General features: G+C 34.7%; 1 protein-coding gene across 4 annotated transcripts in view; it reads right to left on the bottom strand.

Moving 5' to 3' along the window:
- Nucleotides 1-3671: 3671 nt before the first annotated feature.
- The window catches only part of GAS2L3 (growth arrest specific 2 like 3), a 38740-nt gene continuing 19514 nt past the window's right edge, over nt 3672-22897 (bottom strand). For all 4 annotated transcript variants that reach the window (XM_032346631.1, XM_032346632.1, XM_032346634.1 and 1 more), the window contains 7 exons: nt 21784-21952; nt 20206-20321; nt 17827-17968; nt 12742-12805; nt 11935-12073; nt 7441-7548; nt 3672-5894 (listed from right to left, as the gene is read on the bottom strand). In XM_032346631.1, the coding sequence (XP_032202522.1) occupies nt 4587-5894; nt 7441-7548; nt 11935-12073; nt 12742-12805; nt 17827-17968; nt 20206-20321; nt 21784-21952 (2046 nt within the window). In that variant the 3' untranslated portion in view covers nt 3672-4586. The remainder of the gene's footprint in view (nt 5895-7440; nt 7549-11934; nt 12074-12741; nt 12806-17826; nt 17969-20205; nt 20322-21783; nt 21953-22897) is intronic.

Here is a 22897-nt window from a genome sequence, read left to right on the forward strand (position 1 = left end):
AAAAATAAATTTATCCTTTAAGCTCAATCCATCACTCCTAGTAGGTATTTTTATATTTACTGTCAGTTTTCTTGAGCCTTAGTTTCCTCATCTATAAAAAGAGAGTTCACTCCTAAATTTATTAACAAACCTGTACCGAATGCCTACTATGTGCTAGATACTGGCTTATGCTTTGGGAACACAGTGGTAAACAAAACAGACACAATTCCTGTCTGTATGGTGTTAACAGTCTCATGAAGATAATAATACTAATATGGGAATGCTTGGAAGATTGGCTATTAATATAATCAAGCGTTCTGTGAGTTGCAAAGTGCTTTGTAAACCCAAGGCTCCTGAATGTGAGAACCACTTTTTTCTTCATTCTATCTCCACCATTCAGTAGGTTTTACTAAATGATGATCTGAGTAGATACAAGTACCCAATACTATCACATTTGACCACTAGAGGTCCTCCGCAGTCATACCCAACATTAGTGTATTATATTCATTCATTCCAGTATAATTTACCGAAAGCAACTTAAGAAAGTTGGTTACATTAAATAAAATGTATTATATGAAACTCTAAGGGACTCTCCACAAGAGATTAATTATATTAACCTAGATATCACATCCCATGAAATAAGATTTGTGCTAACCTGACTGAACACCCAAAATAAAGAAAATATTCTGAATTAATGTTTTATCACAGCAGTCCTGCAAAAACAAACCACTTCACCACCATACATACTTCTTTTAAGATAAATCATGGTAGGGACGCCTGGATGGCTCAATCAGTTAAGCATCTGCCTTTGGCTCAGGTCATGATCCCAGGGTCCTGGGATGAAATCCTGCATCTGGCTCCTTCCTTGCCCAGCAAGGAGTCTGCTTCTTAATCTGCCTGCTGCTCCCTCTGTTTGTGCTCTCTCTCTCTCTCTCTTTCTGACAAATAAATAAATAAAATCTTAAAAAAAAAAAAAAAGACAAGTTAATGTCCACATCATTTTTAGTGGCTATTTTGTATTCTGTTTTATGGTTATACCAATATTACTATGTGCTATAGTTAACAAACTTACTGCTAAATCTTTGCATGTATTATTTCTTCAAGGTCAAGTCTTGTGTTTTTCTATAAGAAAAAAAATCAGTATATTTATAGGAAAGCAGCTTAAATTTAATAAAATATTTCTTTATATTTTCATATTTACTGGCAATTGTTTTTTAATGTTTTCATAATATTCCCCCAAATTTCATAAACTCATGAATTTAAGTTTAAAATTTTACACACACAAATAGCTAGAAAAATATAATAAGAATTTTGCCCAAGTGGTGTTTTCCTGTTTTCTTTTTTGAAATATCACAGGAAATACTTAATGAACACATATTGAACTGCTTTTTATAATTGCTCTGATCGTGAATATACAAACATGAGTATTTCAAGACTCTTTTCACTTGTGTCTGAGTGTGAAATCAAGACAAAGGCACTGGAAATTCCTACTGTCAGGAGCCTTCCATGAACATAAGACTGGTGTAATCTACTGAACTGTACTCTAATAACTGTACTCTAATAATTATTTCTATTATCTTGGTAATTATTAAGTATGAGCCTTATTGAGACAAACTTCTAACAGATACAGCAACTTAGGGAACAAATTCTGCTATTTAATGGCAGAATCGTACAATTTCCTCGAAGCAGTGAAGTGAATTCCAAAATTATGAAAAGGGCAGTTTAGGTAGCAAAATCAAAACTATTCTCAAATTATGAGTGCTTGATATACGCAATTTCTCACATGAACCGAGTGATCAGAATGCATTTCCAACACACAAAAAAGCACACTGAAAACTTAGTGCATATGTTTAAGTTTTAATACTTGAGAAAACAGAAGTTAAAATCTGATACAAACACTGCTGCACAAGAAAAGAATATATACACATTTGAATATCAATAGCGTCAGTATGTGAACCTGGATGTACAAATGTATCAAAACAACCTGTTATTGAAGGCCTTAAAGGAAGTAAGAGATTTTTAAATCAGGTAAGGATTAAAAGATCGCAGAAGGAACAGTAACTGTTTCTCAAAAAATTTCCCTTGTCCACTAAGAATTGTAAACTCTGTGTGACATGGAAAGTTAGAGGTCACATAATGCATCAAGATATTTTGAAGACGTAAGACATAAATGCCCACTGTAAACCCAAACAATCTAAAAATAACCAGCATTTCATTTTCCTCCAAAGATCAAATTGATATACCAGTCATGTTCACAAATTTTGGCAAAGAAAAATAAAAACTCGTTCCATTGTTTTTTGAAAATACATGTTACTTCTTCCACCAGCTGCTTTAGTAATTTAAGTTTAATTCATTTTGTTAAATATGAAACATGAAAAATCTTATAAAATCTTGCACTCTTAGTTAGAAGAAGTGAAAACTTCTTTCCAACTTCAACACTGTATTTTAATAATTGTGAAAATGATCAAAAACAATATATTTGAAGGTCTTTAAGTGCACTTCAAAATATATTTGAAGAAAGTATTTTTCAACTGTTGTTTATTTTTAAAAATCTTTATCTTGGAAGGATAAGCTTCAAAGCTATCTTGAAAGGGATCATGCAACATCAATATAATTGGAGAAATTCCCTACTGATGAAAAATAGGGTCATTTATAAATTAACTTCCAATTTTCTAAAAAAAAATTCTTGGAATTTATGCCAGATGCCTATGGGATACTTTTATTCCTGATTATTCTCAATACAAAAGTTACTGTTTAATACTGTAAAATCTACTTTATTTCATAGGTTGGTTGGAATAGCATTATTTTTTAAGTTCTAGAAGTTACCAATACCAAAATATTATTTGATCTTATGAGGGAATAAACTTCTTGAACATTAAATTCTTTCTCTTTGAAAGATGCATTAAACATTTCTGATTACTAAAAACGTAAAGCTTCTAGCACTTCTTGAACACTGATTTCACTTTCCAAAAATGTAAATATTCTCTAAATGCCCAGAGCAACAGAACTCAACCAAGTATTTGGTGACTGTCTCTTTTAAGAAGAGAAGTATCAATTATTCCAAAAACTAGCTTGCGTATATCTCTGATTTTAACTGTATTCCTCAGACAAAAGATCACTTCGTTTTATACAAAGTTTTCTTGCTTTATAATCTACAGAATGTTAGTGAGCTTAAGATGATTATCTTATAATTGCACATTTGTGTAAACCATTGTTTTTCTTTAGAAAACACATTTTAGCTTAATAGGGAAACACAAACCTCAATATTGAATATAATAACCTATGATAACTGATAATACTATAAAGTTATTAAACACACCCCAAAACTTCTGAAAGTACACTAATGATTTTTTTAAATAGCCATAATCCCTTAAAAAACAAATTATTTACAAATATCTTAGAGCAGTGGAACCTATGCAGTCATTACATGATGTGGATATGTTCCTTGGAGCGTCTACCTACAGAGCAGAAAACACTGCATTTATACTGTCCACTTGCCATTGAAAAACTGAAAGCAGCATGATTTTATGAAAGAAAATTAATATAATTGGAAGGGTCTAATTAAAACTGGCATTGTGCTCTCTAAAGAAAAATAATAATCACATGATAGAATTTTTATATAGCACCACCATAAGATGCTTTAGTAACACCTTAATTTTAGGATTGTTAACACATAATTCTGATATTAAAACATTATTTTAATGTAAAAATTCATATCTGTACTCAGAGGAAACTATAGTAAAAATATTTTTAATATGCTAAAAGTTACTAACTCAGTTTCCCCTTTCACATTGCACAGCATCCATCTAAAATATAAGGTGTAGATTCTTATAAATAACATATAAAAAGTCTTGGGTTTCTTTTTGTTTTTTTACCAAATTTCAGTTTATATGTCAATATCTAATGGTTTTTTTTTTACCAAAAATATTACAAATTTTTTTACCAAAAATATAATAAAATATTAACAACTTTAATATAAGCCAGTTAAAAACCATTCCTTCTGATTTGGAAAGCTTAAAATGTTAAGTAATAGAATTCTACCAACCCTAGAGTAATGTCAAGCTAATCAGCAGCAGCCATTGGTACTTAGTATTGTTCAATCAGGTAATCCTGATCAAAAAATTAAATTAGGTGCCTTTTGTAAGACAAGTGCCAAACCGTTGCTATTTTATCAAAATGCGATAACTAATATTAAGATTAAGAGCACCACTGTTGCTATTAGCCAGTATAAAACCTCCATATTTAATACATATTCAAAAATTCAACAACTATAGTTATAACTCTAGTAGTGTTATTTAGCTCTACATTTCCCTTAAAGGGCAGACATTAACAAAGATGCTATGTATTAAAAATCATATCAATATCTATTATTAATAAGAACATTTTGATGATTTTACAACTGTCTACCTCAAAAGGGTACCTCTGGCGAATTCAGAAATGTGAATTCTGATGCACACTCTACCCATCCCCAACCTCCAACCCTCACCTTCCTGTGCCTAATATCTGAACCTATTTGGACAAACACCCACAGGAGGAAACTTTTAAGATGTGATGCTAACATATTTCACTCTCTTCTTTTCCTGTTTTCTTAAAGGATACATTTGTATTTATTTTCTAGGTTTCTTACTTCCAGTCATAACAAAATAATGGTCATCGTCTTCCTTTTTCTTTGCGGTAGGTTTTTTATCTCCACTAACTGCTTCCTTACCAGATGAGGGTGGTTTCCTGGTTGCAGCTGGGGCTTTGCCACTTTTTGGAGGCCCTTTTGCTGAATACTGGCTCTTAGTGGCCATCTGTGCTGACTTTGATACAGGTTGTGTCTTGACAGAGGACTGGGGAAGACTCATGAGAGACAGTGGGGTACGGCCAGGGGACTTCAAGGAGCTGGGTCCTATCTTCTGGGATGGACTTTTATTCTGAGGCTGCTTTTTGGCAACTGAAACCATATTCTTATCTTTTGATTCCTGTGCAGTTTTTGTAGGTACAACTGAGGATACGGGCAGTGGCTGGTTTAAATTTAAGGCTGATTTAAGCTTGTGTGCTGGCATTGCCCCAGCTTGTGGGGCTCTATCAGAGGGCTGAGACCGCGTTCCTAGACTTGTGGGTATAGTTTTGGAACTGGATTTTGTTATTTTTGCAGGGGAATGGAGAGAGGGGGAAGGTTTAGGCCTTACATGTATATTTGCCATAGGTGGCTTTGGACGCTTTGACGATGAATCTGAATGTGCCGCTGAAGGAGACTCTGCATTATCCCTGGAAGATTTCAGAGTGTGTTTCAAATGCTTTGGTTCAGTTTTTCCAGAAGGCTTATTTGGCACAAGTGCAGACTCAGGCACATCTCTGGGCTTCTGGGCCATAACAAGATTGGCCTGAGGAGTATCGTGTGATGGGATAAGTTTTCTCAATGACTGAGATTCACAAGGTGTGGTTCTGGATGAAGCTGGTGAAGAAGTGCTTTTACCTACTGCTTTGATTGAAGGGGCCTGTGGTTTCTTTGTGATGCCTTTTGAAGATTTGAGCTTAAGATGAGAAGATGATGCTGGAGAATCTGGCAATTTGGAACGGACTGACACAGAGCCCAGATTCCCTTCTTTCAGGGAAGATGCTGGCAGCAACCCATCCAGTGGACGTACCTGCTTTTCTTTGCTTCTTGGAATACCAACTGGCGTGCCAGGTTTTGATTTTTGTTTCTGAAACATGTTAACAGCTGACAAAGGATTCATTTCAGGAGGCTGAGGTGTTCTGGCAGACGAATCAGGTACATTTTCATTGGAAACTCCTTTTTGAAAGGCTAGAATTTTTTGTTCTAGTGTAGCAAATTGTAATATTCGACAGGGATCATATTTAAGCAAAAATCCTTGAAGAGTATCCCAGCCTCCACCAACACGGACCATGACATGTTTTCCATGAAGCATCTTTTCCCCCAAAAGAAAGTAAAAAAACAAACAAATAAACAAAAAGCCCATAAGGTTCACAGTTCCAATTCATTAGCAGTCACAATCTGTGATGTTTATGATCTATGAAATTCAGAGTATTTGCCAGCAGCTTCAATATAAATTGATAGTCTATTTCTTACATTACTAAAATTATCAATTTAATTCATACTGAATTGTGCAATTAAAATAGGTCCTCTAATTTGTAAGAAAAATTTTTGCACACAACTTGCATCCTAAAAATCCAAATTGCAAATATACAAAATTGCAAGGGCAATATTGTTCAATAAAGAGGAAGAAAAGAGAAAGGAAAGGCAGAAGGAGAGGAAGAGAAGGAGAAATGAGGACTTACAGAAAATATGCCTCATAATAAAGAAAAAAATTACGGAGGAAAGATAAAAACAACTAAAACTTGTACTTTGCAAATTAATAAATTACTTTCATATATATAATTTAGCAATTTAACCTTTCAAAAAACTTAATATAATTTACAATTTAGTCCTTCTTTGCAGACAAGAAAATTATGGCTCTGCAAAGTTGAAGAAATTGTCTCAAATCACACAGCTTGAGCCTGGCCTCAAACATACCAGGCTGCACAACTCAAATGGCGCTTTTGTGCAGCCAAGATGCATCCTGGGTAGGCCAGCATAGTCCCAGCTGATTTTCAGGTCCCTATCCACTCGGCAAGCAATTCTTCACCATTGTAGGAGATTGCCCTGCAAACATTAACTCCAAATCCCATGCTCCCATCATTATATCAGACTGCCTTAAAAAAAGAAAGCTAATTTAAAAACAAAAAGTCTTGGAAATGTTTCTAAGCAAGTTGGGCAGGGTGTGAGGAGGTAATGATAACATATGAAATTTTTAAATATGGATGGTGAAATATTTTTAAATATTTTTATATTATATTCCTAGATTGGAAATAAAAGTGGACAGAATGCCAAACAGGTGAAACTTCAATCTCTTTACCAATAAAGGGGACAGTTAATCAACTGCAGATCACAGGTGGGACAAAGGAAGGAAATGAATATGCACTTCAGGATATTGGGAAATACACTGATGCTGTGTCAAAGAGAAAAGGTTTTATACTTAAGACCCAATCTATACATTATTTTAAACTGCAACATTTCAACTTCCTTTTCTTATTACTGATATTTAATCTTATTACATGTACTGTTTTAGTTTTTTCTTCTTATTATAGGAAATCATGCCTTTTTAGAAAATTTGAAACATGGAATAAAATAGCTTGGGTACATAAAGATTTTTTTCCCCACAATTATTTTAAATGTCTGAATAGTCTTAGCTATCCTTAGTAGTTTATTGTGTTAAAGTTGTCTACCAAAACTCATATGTACTCGTGAAAGCAAGTATTCCATATTTTTCCTGTACAGTAAAATTCTTCCATTAATAACACTCCCTATTGCATTTTTTTAAAAAGTAAAAGGCAAGCAAAAGGAATTTGGTTAAACAATAAATCCAATTTCAAAATAAGACCTCTATGGAAATAGGATATAAATGGTGGACTCACTCTTATAAAGAGTATTTTATCCCCAAGTCGGTACCGTCCTTCAGATAAGTACTCAATAGAGAATCGATGGGAACAACTACAGGGGGGGTCTTCAGCAATATGTTTAACCTAAGATTAAAAACAAACAAAATTTAGTGCTTATGACAAAAAATATTTAACATTAAGATGCAAGGTTTATTTGATAGATGGGAAATCAAAAGATAAAAATTTAAAGACAGTTGAACCATTTATTATTACCTCTCCTTTACTTGTTGACAAATACTGAGATTAGGATTTTTTAGAAAATAATCTCTACACCCAACATGGGGCTTGAACTCATGACCCTAAGGATCAAGAGTCACATACTCCACAGACTGAGCCAGCCAGGCTCCTGGACAGATACTGAGGTTAGACGTTAACTAATCTAATAAAAGCTGACAGTGACAGCCTTTTTCCTCTCAGCTTTCAAAGTAGGCTCCACACCCAAAGTAGGGCTCAAACTCAGGACCCTGAGATCAAGAGTCGCATGCTCTACTGACTGAGCCAGCCAGGAACCCTGGGGATGAAGTCTGAGGCTCCCTTTCTCCCTCCCTACCCCACCTCTCTCCCTCTCTCTCCCTCTCTCTGCCCAAGTCTAATCGGGATCCTAGTGGATTCACTGAGCACTGGAGGTCTGTGAATCTGAACAACAGGAAGGTCAATTCAAAGCACATTCATTAAGTCATAGGAAACACAAGAGTTTATTATTGAACTTGAATTGTTTTATGCCCTGGATTAATATATCTGTGTCAAGTCAAAGACAGGCCAGTCAGATAAACTTAAAGTAGGAATTCGCACTTGTCCCTTAACACTATGCTAAACATTTGGAGGGGGTATCTAGATTGTTCCAAAGTTACTGTTAAAATAACCAGAGGCAAATTTATAGCTATTCACCCAAGACTGGATGAAATTCTAAACAATTCAATTCAAGAGGCATTTTTCTAAAAGTGCCCACTTTGCTTCAATAGTCTGCTAAGTAGATGAGAACTGGAGACAAGTCCCTACTTCTATCCCTCAAGGAGCTTACAGAATTTTTAACTGCAGTAAACATCTAAAAAATTATAAAAATGAATATAAAAAGAAGTTTAGGAGTTCTATACTTAAAATAAGGAAATTATTATAAACTGATTAAAAAATAAAAACATCTGGGGTGCCTGGATGGCTCAGTGGGTTAAGCCTCTGCCTTCAGCTCAGGTCATGATCCCAGGATCCTGGGATCGAGCCTCGCATTGGGCTCTCTGCTCAGCAGGGAGCTTGCTTCCTCCTCTCTCTGCCTGCCTCTCTGCCTACTTGTGATCTCTGTCAAATAAATAAATAAATAAAAATCTTTGAAAAAAATAAAAATAAAAACATCTGTTGAGATGTTTGAAAAAAACGTTGCTATCAGTCACCATGGAAAATATTTTGTTTTCCTAAAAATTACATTTTTGGAAAAAGCAAGGCCATGAATATTTTTCTCAATTGTCACACAGACTATATCTACACAAACTCATTAATTGAATTTGCATATGATATTAAACCAAAGTCTCTTCAGATACACCTAATTTAGCTAAGCACTGATAGAAATCCATGACTGTCTTCATTATCTACCCAAAATGAACAGCCACAGGTGGATTCACCAGGACATGATCACAAGGTCCCAGAATTTATCTTTCCACATCATTCATTTAACAAATAATATGATCATAAATAGAACTATCATAAGCCATTCAATTATGTTTCTCTTGTTCATAGCCTAGTATATATACATGTGTACACACACATTCATGCTCTCACACAGCACAGGCATAAATAAAATGCCTAAACGTAAACTGAACATGGGTACAGAATTCACAATTATTAGAACTATTTACACATGTTAACCAAAGTAATCTGAAAGGAGGTATTTTTTCAGTCACTACTTTCTATCAATAAAAGTTTCATAAGCATCAGAAATATAGCTGAATACAGCACTCTAAATAATGAATCAGATGATAATTACTCCTTACATTAAACACAATTGCAAAATCTGTAGATCATGGATGTAGAGGTAGACACTGAATGTATTCAAATACCATACGCATATTAAAGAAATGTGTTCTTTTTTAGTGTTCACAACAAGAATGTAGACATGAAAAGTCACTTGCTTTATTTGTTTAAAATATCCAAATACCACTTACATTCAGCAGTAAAAATTAGCATTAACCCACAATCTAAAGAAAGGAGTAAGCCTAAAAGAAGTGAGAGCTATGGCTAAAAAATGTTCTCTTCTGGTTTTATCTACTGTATAATTAATACGAAAACACTAAAGGGGGGTGCCTGGGTCGCTCAGTGGGTTAGAGTCTCTGCCTTTGGCTCGGGTCATGATCCCAGGGTCCTGGGATCTAGCCCCATGTTGGGCTCTCTGCTCGGCAGGGAGCCTGCTTCCTCCTCTCTCTCTCTGCCTGCCTCTCTGCCTACTTGTGATCTCTGTCTGTCAAATAAATAAATAAAATCTTAAAAAAAAAAAAAACACTAAAGGAAACATAAATTAAAATAATCTATAAAGGCACTAATCTACTATCGATTATTTTCCTTCTTTTTCTTACAGTTTGTCCATATATACATACTTTTCACAAAATATTTTTCTTGTTGCTACATAGTCTTCATAATGATCACATATAATGATTATTCTGTTAAGATAATGAATCCTAATTCACCTAGACATTGCTCTGAGAGTATTCATACTGCTTTTAATTTTCACCATTATATATAGCACAAAAAAAACTTACATTTATTCTACTTTTTAATTCCCCTTCAATTGTAAAAAAATTAAAGAGGAACATTTTTGTGGTACTTGATAACCATTTGTCAGCTGTTTTTCAAAGTTTACATCATTTTCCACCACCAGTAGCAATCCCTAAGTATAGTTTTACAAAATTTACCAGCACCAGGTTTTATAATTTTAAGAAATTTTACTAATGAGGCAAGTTGTGTATCTTAATTCCTTCATTCTCAGCAAGACTCAACACTATATTTTCCTCTTGTGTGAACAACAGTCCTTGCCCATTTACCTTCTGGAAATGCTTTTCTTTTCTTTTTTTTTTTTTTTTAAAGATTTTATTTATTTATTTGACAGAGATCACAAGTAAGCAGAGAGGCAGGCAGAGAGAGTGAGGAGGAAGCAAGCTCCCTGCTGAGCAGAGAGCCCAATGCGGGGCTCGATTCCAGGACCCTGGGGTCATGACCTGAGCCGAATGCAGAGGCCTTAACCCACTGAGCCACCCAGGTGCCCCTGGAAATGCTTTTCTCATCAAACTGTATATAGTCTTTCCAATTCTGTAAAAAAATATTTTGCCAATGTTTTCTTTTTTATTTAATTATCAATATTTTAGTTTATACAAGATTTAAAGTAAGTTTTATTTTTTAACCTATTGCATTATCACTGTGTCACATATGGACATTGACAGTCATCATATAAATCATTAACATAATATAAGTAAGTATATTTTGGCCTGGTAAAGAATATTCAGGCTGACATTTTCTTAAACTGTCTTGCAAGGATATCCAAATCTTTTACTATAGACTTTCATTACATTAAACAAAACAATCAAAGCAACACTTTCCAAATGTTTATCAGTACTGACTTGCTCATTATTTCTTAAATAATTTTGTACATTAAGCACTTTCATAAAATACAACAGTCTGAAAAAGACCATAATTCTAAACAACAGTGTAAGCAAAAAAAAAAAAAAGTTTGCTACTCAGTTCACCTCCATCACTTACGAGACTAGAGTCACTACAGAAGATTCAGCCAAGGACAACTGCAGCTCTAGTGACCTCTACATAACAACGACCAGGTAAAGCTCAAAGACTTTCCAGCTGAAACCCATCATCTAAAAGTCTGCATACACTGTCAGGGGAATATTCCCCAAACCCCATCAATTCGCTCTCAGAACTTTTTCTCCTCCTATATTCTCCACGTATCAGTGTACTATTTACTTAGAAACCTCAAAAATCATCCTAGATTTTCTCCCTCCCTATCAGAATTAGGATTCTCCAATTCTACCTCTTAAATATGTCCTGTTATTGTCCCTTTGACTTCACCTTCACTACTGCTGTTCAAGTTCAGGCTCTCATCATTGTATGCCTGGATTATTACAACAAAACCAATATGACCTCTACATGACCATGAGAGTAATCCTTACAATGTGCAAATCAGATTATACCACTACCATGATTAAAAAAACAATCAATGAATTCTTGTGGCCTCCAGTTCCCTTCATGATGGATTCCAGCCTATTTACCTCCCCATTCCTCAACTACATACACATCCATTCCTCATCATACACGAACAATGCATCACCTTTAATATACAGTGCCCTAAACTCGCCAGGGAGTGGTAGTTAATACTGGTGTATGTTCTGATTAAGAAACATTCTCTTTTAAACACAGCATCACCTGCAGCAAACTGAGACTCTGACACATCACAACTGAGAAAATACAGTGATTACTTACAGCCTCATGTAGCTCCTCATGCTGACAGCACGATTTCGGAATGCTAATGGAATCTTCGGGCCCAGAAGTATTAAGTAAGGTCTCTTCTAGTTCGATTTCTTTCTCAAGTTTTACTAATACTGGTGGCTCAACCCCATATCTGAAAACCAGTTAGGAGATCTCATAATTCAAGGAAAGTTTGACTCATTCACTTCCCTGCATATCACAATAGGTTATGTCTTATTTTTAAAGTGAAGTCTATTTGATTCTCTTCTACCAATTGTTTCACTGGGACATTTGGAAATGCTTTTTAATATCCCACAGACCATCAAAAATTCAACATATAATCTTCACATTATAGCATATATTGGGATTACTGGATGCTCCAGTATTCAACTAGGGATCCTGAAAGTCAGCCACCTTTAAAGCTAGCTTGAAAGTAAAGATGGGGCTGAGTCAGGTATGGAGGACACTAAGCCTAAGCCTTCTTATCAGATCCTCTTTGTGTCCAGAAGATTTGCCTTGCCTTCAACTGCTACGAGAGTTTTACATGCTCTTACCTTACTCTTAGTTTAAAAAATTTAAGCAATGACTTTTATAGTTTAATACTAAATGACAACAAGTTAAATGGGTGAGCAGATGCTGACACACGACACAGCTCATGCAAACAGAACAAAGTTAGAAAGGAAGAAAGAAAAGGAAATTAAGTTGTTTTATTTCAATCAAAATTATTTTCTTTTATTTATAAAAAATAGTGCTCTATCTAAAATAAAGTAGCTTTTATAAAATTAGTGACACTGAAATTCTGAAATAATGTGGAATACATACCTCGACACAATTCGACCAATTTCAAGAAGACAAAGATACACCTGTCTTGGATCTTTGTGCAAAACTGTAAAAAAATAAGACCACATATTTTAAAGGGCAAATTAAATAGAGAAATAAATTTCTGGCATAGGAGAAGTAAAAAAAAGAATAACGAAGACAGTAGGTTTACTTGTTTGGAGACTTAGAAAAGACATTTTCTCTACATATTATCATCATCATCCATAAATTTTTTTAAAAACTGGCTAATAAGAAGAGGATGAAAATTTAGCATGTACCCTAACTGGTAGCATTTTAAGTCTAAAAGACTAAGGGCTTAATAACATTAAATTATTTATATTTCAGATCTCTCAACAGGAGCTATTATTTGAAGAGATATACCACCTCAATTTTATTCTAAACTATCTTTAGCTTAAGACTATGTGTTAATGGCTTTCTCAAACTTTTTCAAAATCAGAAAAGAAGGAGTACTTCCTAACTCATTCTCTGAGGTCAGTATTATCCTGATACCAAAGCCAAACAAATACATCACAAGAAAACTAAAGACTAATATCTTTTATGAATATAGATGTAAAAATCTTCAGTTTATTACTGGCAAACTGAATCCAGTAGCAAGTGAGATTTATCCCAGGAATGCAAGGTCGGTTCAACATATGAAATCAATCAATATAATCCACTATATTATCAGAATAAAGGAAAAGAAATGTGCAATTATCTCAGTAGACACAGAAAAAGCATTTGACAAAAATCAAATCTTCCTTTCACAATTAAAAAAAAAAAGCAGCCTCAACGAATTAGAATAGAAGGAAACTTTATAGGAATGGAAGGAAATCTGAAAATGGATATCTATGAAAAACCCATAGTTAACATCATTCTTAAAGGTGAAAGACTGAGACTCTTCCTCCTAAGACTAGGGAGAAGACAAGGATGTCAACTCTCACCTCTTCTATTCAGAATTGTACGGGAGGTTCTAGGCAGGGCATTTAGGCAAGAAAAACAAATAAAAGACATCCAGATTGGAAAGGAGGAAGGAAAACTAACTCCATTCAGGTAACACTGTCCTTTGTATAAAAATCCCCTATGGAATCTACAAAAGAAAAGTATTAGAACAATCTTAGTTTCAACAAAGTTGAAGGATACCAGATCAATATACAAAAATCACTTCACCTTATACACCAGCAATAAACAATCTGAAAATGTAATTTAAAAAACAATTCAATTTACAATGTTTCAAGAAGAATAAAGTACTTAAGAACAAACTTCACCAAAGAATTTTATGACTTGTTTATGGAAAATTACAAAATATCGTTGAAAGAAATTAAGTAAGATACAAATAAATGGAAAGACATCCTGTGTTCATGGATTGGGAGACATAATATTGTTAAGATGACAAAACTCTTCAAACTGACCTACAGATTCAGTGCAAGCCCTATCAAAATTCCAACAGTCTTTTTTACAGAAATTCATACAGAATTATAAAAGACAGAATAGCCAAAACAAGAACAAAGTTGGAAGACTCACACTTCCCCATATCAAAACATACAACAAAGCTACAGTAACCAAGACAGTGTGTTATTGGCATAAGGACAGCCATATAGACAAGTGACTGGACCAAGAGTCCAGAAATAAACCTAGACATTTGTGTTCAGGTGATTTTCAAAAAGAGTGGCAAGACAACTCAGTAAGGAAACAGCAGTCTTTTTCAACAGATGGTGCTAGAACTGAATATCTGTATACAAAAGAATGAATTTAGATCCTTAATTCACAACATATACAAAAAATAACTCCAATGGATTAAAGACCTAAACTTAAAAGCTAACACTCTAAAACTCTTAGGAGGAAAAAGAGGTGAACATCTGTGTGACCTCGGATTAGGCCATAGTATTTTACATATGACACCAAAAGCACAGCAGTCAAAGAAAAGATAAACTGAACTTCAGGGGCACCTGGGTGGCTCAATGGGTTGAAGCCTCTGCCTTCAGTTCAGGTCATGACCTCAGGGTCCTGAGATGGAGCCTCCCGCATTGGGCTCTCTGCTCAGCGGAGAGGCTGTGTCTCCCTCTCTCTCTGCCTGCCTCTCTGCCTACTTGGGATCTCTCTCTCTCTCTCTTTCAAATAAATAAATAAAATCTTTAAAAAATAAAATAAAATAAATTGAACTTCATCAAAATTAAAAATTTTCATGCATCAAAGGACACTATCAAGAAAGTGAAAAGGTAACCCAAACACTGGATGAAAATACTTGCAAGGGCACCTGGGTGGCTCAGTCAGTTAAGCATCTGCCTTCAGCTCAGGTCATGATCCCCTGCTCAGCGGGGAGCCTGCTCCTCCCTCTACCCTTCCCTCCTGCTCATGCTTTCTCTCTCTGTCTCAAATAAATAAATAAAAATCTTTAAAATTAAAAAAAAAAAAGAAAGAAAGTATTTGCAAATCATATATCTGATAAGGGCCTAGTATTCAGAATAAATAAAACAAGTCAACCAAAAAAAGACAAATAAGCCCCTAAAAATGAGCAAAAGATTTGAAGACACATTTCTCCAAAGAAGACACACCAAGTGGCCAATAAGCCATGAAAATGCTCAACATCATTTGTCATTAAGGAAATGCAAATCAAAATCACAATGAGCCACCACTTCACATATCCACTAGGACAGTCATCAGAAAAAAAGAAAAAACAAAAACCAAGTGTTGGCAGAGATGTGAAGTTGTGCACTGCCAGTGGGAATATAAAATTGTGTAGCCACTGTGAAAAGAATGGTAGTTCCTCAAAAAGATAAACATAGAATTACCATACGATTCAACAATTCCACTTCTAGGTATATCCCTGAGAGAATTAAAAACATGTTCACTCAAAAACCTGTAAACAAATGTAGTAGACAGCAGCATTATTCATATTGACCAAAAAGAAAATACAATCAAAATGTCCATCAGGTGATAATGTTTTTTAAAAATGTAGTATATCCATGGGGCGCCTGGGTGGCTCAGTGGGTTAAGCCTCTGCCTTTGGCGCAGGTCATGATCTCAGGGTCCTGAGATCGAACCCCGCATCGGGCTTTCTTCTCAGCAGGGAGCCAGCTTCCCTTCCTCTCTCTCTGCCTGCCTCTCTGCCTACTTGTGATGTCTGTTAAATAGGCAAATAAAATCTTAAAATAAAAATACAGTATCTCCATACATTGAATCATTCAGCCCTATAAAGGAATCAAGTACCGTTGAATGCAATGACGTAAATGAAACATGCTAAATGAAAAAAGCCAGACACAAAAAGCCACATATAGTATGATTCTATTTATTCAAAGTGTCCACAATATGCAAACCCATAGATGCCATCTACAGATGTGGCTCATCTACCTTTCTGTTCCTGTTCTTGAGTTAAATGCTCTAGAAAACTTCTGAAACTTAACAGAATAATGGCATGTATGATGAATAACATAACATGCACACTGACTCCCCCAATGAAAATGGCAGTTCTCCTTTGATTTATGAATATTATCTATTATATACCCAAAACACAAAGTATGCCCTTCCAATGTAATAAGAAGGCCTATATTTGAATCTTAAATTCATACCAAAAGGAATCTGTCTTGAAATTTTTATTAAACTTGTTTTTTAAAAAGTAGCTTTAAAGCATACTTTAACCACAGCATACTTGGGGTTTTTTATTTGCTTTGATTTCCTAGCAAAATGTAAAAATTTAGAGCTTTACCTCTGAAAACCTTTAGTAAGTAAAAATATTAGCTCATCAGTTCAATGCCTAGAAAGCAGTTACTGTTATCAGCAGTGCTTTATTTAGTCCTATGCTGACCTTCAGGACAGTCAGAAGATGACTGTCTAATTTCTACTAACTATTGGAAATATACAATTTTATATCCTTTCAGAAAGAGTAAGCTGGAAACTAGAGAATTCAAAGCATTTCCTCTTTCCTTTGATCTCTACAACTTATATATGCCATTAAATCAACCTCATTGTCAATAAAAATCAGCACACCTGGATTAAAGCAGGGTGCAAAATGGGAAGTAAAATAGCAATCCATTACATTTTTTTTTTATTGTATACTGGATAGGAATATCCAGAGGCATATCAAATGCGTAGTAGTGGGAGCAGCCGACCCCACACACAGGCAACAACAGTGTGCACAGTCAGAAAATTTCATTTTATTTTGTTCTGTTTTTCGTTCATTTTGTTCATTTATGTTTGGTAGGGAACTATGAACACATGGTTACCTAATAACCTGAGTCTTTGCTTAAGGCAGTGAACTGGTTATTCCTTTTTCTTTAGCCCAGAGAATTTTCAAACTATAATAATACCACCTAAAAATTTGTTTTTTATTATCACCATGAACCAGCAATTCTAAACAACATCAGTGATAACATAATTCTCTCTACCACGGTATGCTACAACTCCCATGATTTCCGCCCACACTTGGTATACTACTGTTCTTTTCAAAATGTTACAAATTCTATGCATATATGTGTATAAATGCTCTAAGGAAATATATATATAGTAGTCTAAAACTTAGGTAGCTTTCAAATTAGTCACTGCAAAGATGATTCTATTGACTTAAAGAAAATGAGATAATATGTCAATAATTCTTTGGCAAAGTATGACTTTTAAAATGAATTGTCAAAAACATGAATCGGTTTAGATGATCAACTTGGCAACTGCTGTGTACAAGGTAAATCTATATTCTGTGAGTATACATCATTTGACCTTTTGTTATTTCTATAATTATCCAGTCAAAAAGAAATTACTAGTAATTTAGACTTTGGTAGAGTCATTCTTGATGAAAACATTAATTAGCAAAGCATTAGTCCAGAACCTTTCCTTGGCCAACTCATTTAGGAAGTAAAATATTTCTAGGGCATTCTAAATATATAAGATATTTAACTATAAATGAAAAGCTTAATCTATATTGTTTAGAATCTGATTCTCCGATTGTTTTACACATATTTGAAATATAAGTTTTTCTAGGAAAATGAGACACGGCCTTATTTGGAAAAAAGTCTTTATTTGGAAAAAAAAAAAATTAGGCGTGAGACATACAAAAATACCCTAATAAACATTAAACACAATGATCACACCAACACTTACCTAGACCTTCGGATTCAAAGAGGTAAGTCTCATCAACCCCAACGTGCCTGCACCAGTAAAGGAAGTTCGCAGTATTATCTCTAGCAAAGAATGAACCTGAGGCAGCATCTTTCTTACAAGGCACTTTTCCCATTGGAAAATCCTGAAAAAGATGAAAGACTAATTTCAAAAACTCATATCAAGGATATTTTCATTAGATATCCATTTTAATATTACGAAATAAATGTTCAGTGTATTGAATCTGACTAAAAAGTACACGTTAGGAGGAAATGTATCTTCAAAAATTACTTTAAGTATATTCCAGAAAATGACTCATAGGAAGTCAAAATTAGCAGTAAGATCAAGCATCTCTAACCTCGTTTTCTTAAAATGACACAAGAGTCTTAATTAAAACAAAAAATGACAGTCTAATAATTCCAAAGCACATCTCTAAATGTCTTTCCATACACAGTTCAATACAACACAAAATTACTGCCATGTTAAAGGTTAATGGAACACTCATTTTTGCTTACTTCCTTATTTGCGGGTTCATAAATATGGTTCTGAGTTTCTTGAGGAGACTGTCAAATAAGGAAGTAGTAGCCCATTCTTAATTCAAGTCTTTGAAAATTAACAGTTACATAGAAACCTAAGTTTTTAACTATCTGGACCAAGAATAGTTAGATAATCCTGCTGAGACAGGGGTTTTAGTTCTGTTTTAAATTTTTACTTGAAAAAGCAATTTATGCTAAGTTTTTTTTGCAGTAGGCAGAATGGAGCACAAGTCTGTCTCCCACCTCTACCACTCAGTTCCTCTCTCTTCCTAGAGATAACCACTAATACCAGTTCTTTATATAGCCTTCCTGTTATATTTTCCAGAATTAAAATGGCCTTGTGAGTTCTTCTAATTGTGAACTGAAATCTTCTCACTTACATGTTAGTGAGCATCTCTACACACAAGGGGACACATATTTGTACATACAGAATGCCATACAAACACGCTAGTCTGCAATCTGATCTATATGTGTATGTGTGCATACACACTTAAAGGCTGCAGGCATCTTTTGGGGTGAAAAATAACAGATTAAAATAGTAATTTCTAATGAATAGATAAGCATTCTACTCAGTTTAGGCATCATAATTAATTTTTTTTTAAGATTTTATTTATTTATTTCACAGACAGAGATCACAAGTAGGCAGAGGCAGCCAGAGAGAGAGGAGGAAGCAGGCTCCCCACAGAGCAGAGAGCCTGATGTGGGGCTTGATCCCAGGACCCTGGGATCATGACCTGAGCTAAAGGCAGAGGCTTTAACCCACTGAGCCACCCAGGTGCCCCTCATAATTAATTTTTAACAACTTCTTTATTGATGAGCATTTATGTTGTTCTTTAATTTTTCTGCACAATCACGTTTGTGAATTTGTAGTTATTTTCTTAGAATAAATCCCTGGGAGAATTATGTTATATATCAAAAGATATACTTTACTTTCAATGTGATATATATCACCCACTACCCCCCAGAAAGATGATAGCAATTTATATTTCTACTAACCCTACGTGTGTATCCAGATGGCACCCTCACAGACTCCAGATCTCATAGGTGACCCACATTCAATAAAAAGAAAGGAAACCTTATCTAGTTAAAATCATTTGAATATTTGAATATTTGAATATTTCAAATCATTTCAGGGTCAGTGGAGGAACACTACCTAAAAGAAATTATTATTCATTCAATCAAATTATAGAATTTACCACCACGACAAAATATGGGGAATATAAAGATGGTGATGATAATGGTAATAATAATAGTAGTAAAAATAATAACTGTGTCCCAGGAACCATCACAAGCTCTTTTCTCATTTAACTCTCAAAACAAGTGAGAATATGAGGATTGTTCTCAAGGAGATATAACTACTTACTGGATATTTACTTACACTAGGCACTAACCTAAATACCATTTATACATTACTTCATTTAATTTCACTAAATCTTTGCAAATAAATCTGACAACATAAATATTAACTCTCCCATTTTTCAAGATTAGGTAAATTATCTAAGGTCTTATACATAGTTGGGTAGAAGTTTGCAACTTTTCAGATATGATAAGAAATGTACAAAAACAAATTAATATGTACCAAAGTATAAAATCACTGATTGTCAGGGCACCTGGGTAGCACCATTGATTAAGTGTCTGTCTATTGGTTTGAGCTCAGGTCATGATCTTGCTTGTGGTCATGAGATGGAGCCCCACGTTGGGCTCCTGGCTCAGTGTTGAGTCTGCTTCAGATACTCTCTCTCTCCCTCTGCCCCTCCTCCTGCTTGCTCTCTCAGATGAATAGATAGATAGATAGATAGATGACAGACAGATAGATAAAATCACCTCCTGTCAAACATGTTCTTACCCTGGGTTCTCCAGACTCAAAAGTTTTCACCATGCTTTGAAGAACATCAATCAGTTGGCATAGTAGTACTCCATTATCAAGTTCTTCCAATAATCTTTCTGCCTTAACTTCAATACCTAAAAACGTATTTCAAAGTCAAGATTCTACTAGAAACAGTAAATTCAAACAATATGGTTAAAATTTAATTAAATGTAATTAGATTATAGCTGAAACACAAGACAAATATTAGATCGGACTCCAAGTATTCATTCTTAGAAGTTATAGTTAAAATAGATAATGTGAAATTATGTGAAAGACAAGAGAAACAAAAATATCTGTGATGGAGAAGAAAAAATAAAATGACATTTTATTTCATTTCTTAAAAACCAGAATATTTACTGCACATTACTACTGCTTGCACAAGAAAAAGATTCTCCAAAAATAACATGGCCTTTGTTGTGATTTTAAAATTAAAGATAATAGTATAACAAACGCCTAGAGAATACCAGACTTTTTGCCTCTAAAATCCCTTCTTTAGGATGATTATTATTACATAATAAGCTTTTAAAAAACTATCCAAATCATCAAACTGATAGGAGATAATTAGAGTATAGAGTGTATTTAATTATCTTGGGAAGGCCACAGATGAAATTCTGTATTTAAAAGAGAGGCGCCTGGGTGGCTCAGCGAGTTAAGCCTCTGCCTTCGGCTCAGGTCATGATCTCAGGGTTCTGGGATCAAGCCCTGCATTGGGCTCTCTGCTCAGGAGGTAGCCTGCTTCCCCTTCTCTCTCTGCCTGCCTCTCTGCCTACTTCTGATCTCTCTCTCTCTGTGCATATATATAAATAAAAATCTAAATTTTTTTTTAAAGATTTTATTTATTTATTTGAGGGAGAATGAGTGAGAGAGAGCATGAGAGAGGAGAAGGTCAGAGGGAGAAGCAGACTCCCCAAGGAGCTGGGAGCTTGATGCGGGACTCGATCCCGGAAGTCCGGGATCATGACCTGAGCCAAAGGCAGTTGCTCAACCAACTGAGCCACCCAGGCACGCTAAAAATCTAAATTTAAAAAAAGTGTTTTTCTGGGAGATAGTTCAGAGCACTCCTAGTCTAACTGATAAAGAAATATGAAGCCAGATATTCTCCAAGCTGACACTTCCTCCTAGGTTTCACATGCCTTTCTTTGCCCCTCAATCCCTCAGAAGTAGTAATCATTTTAATTACAATATATATTCCCTCAGAATCTCATGCTTATATGAGATGGGGGGAGCACATCATTAATAGAGACACCAAATCAGACCTATATATTTACAAAAAAAAAGGTTTTAACATTAACAGTGAAAATGTTGATTATTCAAAGATTACTATATACCTTTTCTATTAAGCCTCAACCTTTCTTACTATCCAAGCCCTAAGGTTCGGGGTGAATTGAAATATCTCCCCAATAGGAATGTAAGCTTGCAAGAATAAGCATATCAAATATTCCATTCACTAGAGTATCCTCAGCCTCTGGAACAATCACTCCTTAACAAAGAGTAAGATTCTCAATAAATATTTAGTAAATAAAAAACTACAATTTTGAGTATCTCTTTAAGCCTTACCTAATAAACCAGATAGCCAGATCGACAGATCTTCTTGCATGGGCAACAGGGTGGCTTCATGCCTCACAGCTATCCACTCATCATACTGACAAACATCAGCCAAACCTGGCCCATGTCTGGGGGTCAGAGGACTCCGTGGACTTAGAGGCAGGTCTTCTCCAAACCATACCTGAAGAAAATACCAACCAAATGGATGTGACCTTTTTAAAAGTTAGTGAAACCCACACTTATATTTATATGATGAATTATAGACCATACATAATATGCACATGTATAAAACTGTGGCAGTCCACAGAAAGGTTATAAACTAGAAGCAAACTATTAATCCAGAAACTCGAGACATTTTCAATATTCAATACTGTGGTAAATATAAATGAATCCTTAATCAATGAATGGATTCTACTATTGAACTACAGGATTAAAGTCAACAAATAATATTTTTCCTTCACTTGTTAGCTAACTAAGTTTAATAAATTACTTGAACCACAGCTTCAGCCTCTCAGCTATAGAATCAGTCAATGGTATCTGCCTTACAAGATACATCTTTGTAGCATCTAGCACTGGGGCTAACAACATTTGTTATACAATGGATAAATGAATGAATAAATGTATAAATGGCATTTTATAACTTCTGATCATAATAACAGTGTTATCTTTAAAAAATTCTAAATAATCTGGTATGTCACCTGATTTTTGCAAGGCCCACAATCTAAGAATGGTTTTTACCATATGTTTTTACATAGATAACAACATACCAATGTTGTTATCTATGTACCTATGTAATAGCCTCAATTTTGCCTACTTACTCACAAAGCCAAGAATATTTACTACCTGGCCAATCCCAATGTTAAGAATAAAAATTGACCTAAACATAATACCAAACCAACACTTGCAAAATTTTGAAATACAATTAGAAGTGCTTTAGTGTAAGATTATTTAGAGAAAAGACTTTAGTTTCTCGATTCAGGAAGGGGTATTTGAGCCCAAGTGAACTGATTAGGGATCCTCACTGGAGGGAAGCTTGAAATGGAGGACCAGAACTTGAGTGAGATTAGAGTGTATCCACACATGGGGACAGCCTTGTGCACAGTATCAGAACCTGAGTAGGATGAGG

This window comes from Mustela erminea, chromosome 6 (assembly GCF_009829155.1).
Source record: "Mustela erminea isolate mMusErm1 chromosome 6, mMusErm1.Pri, whole genome shotgun sequence".
Taxonomy (NCBI): Eukaryota; Metazoa; Chordata; class Mammalia; order Carnivora; family Mustelidae; genus Mustela; species Mustela erminea.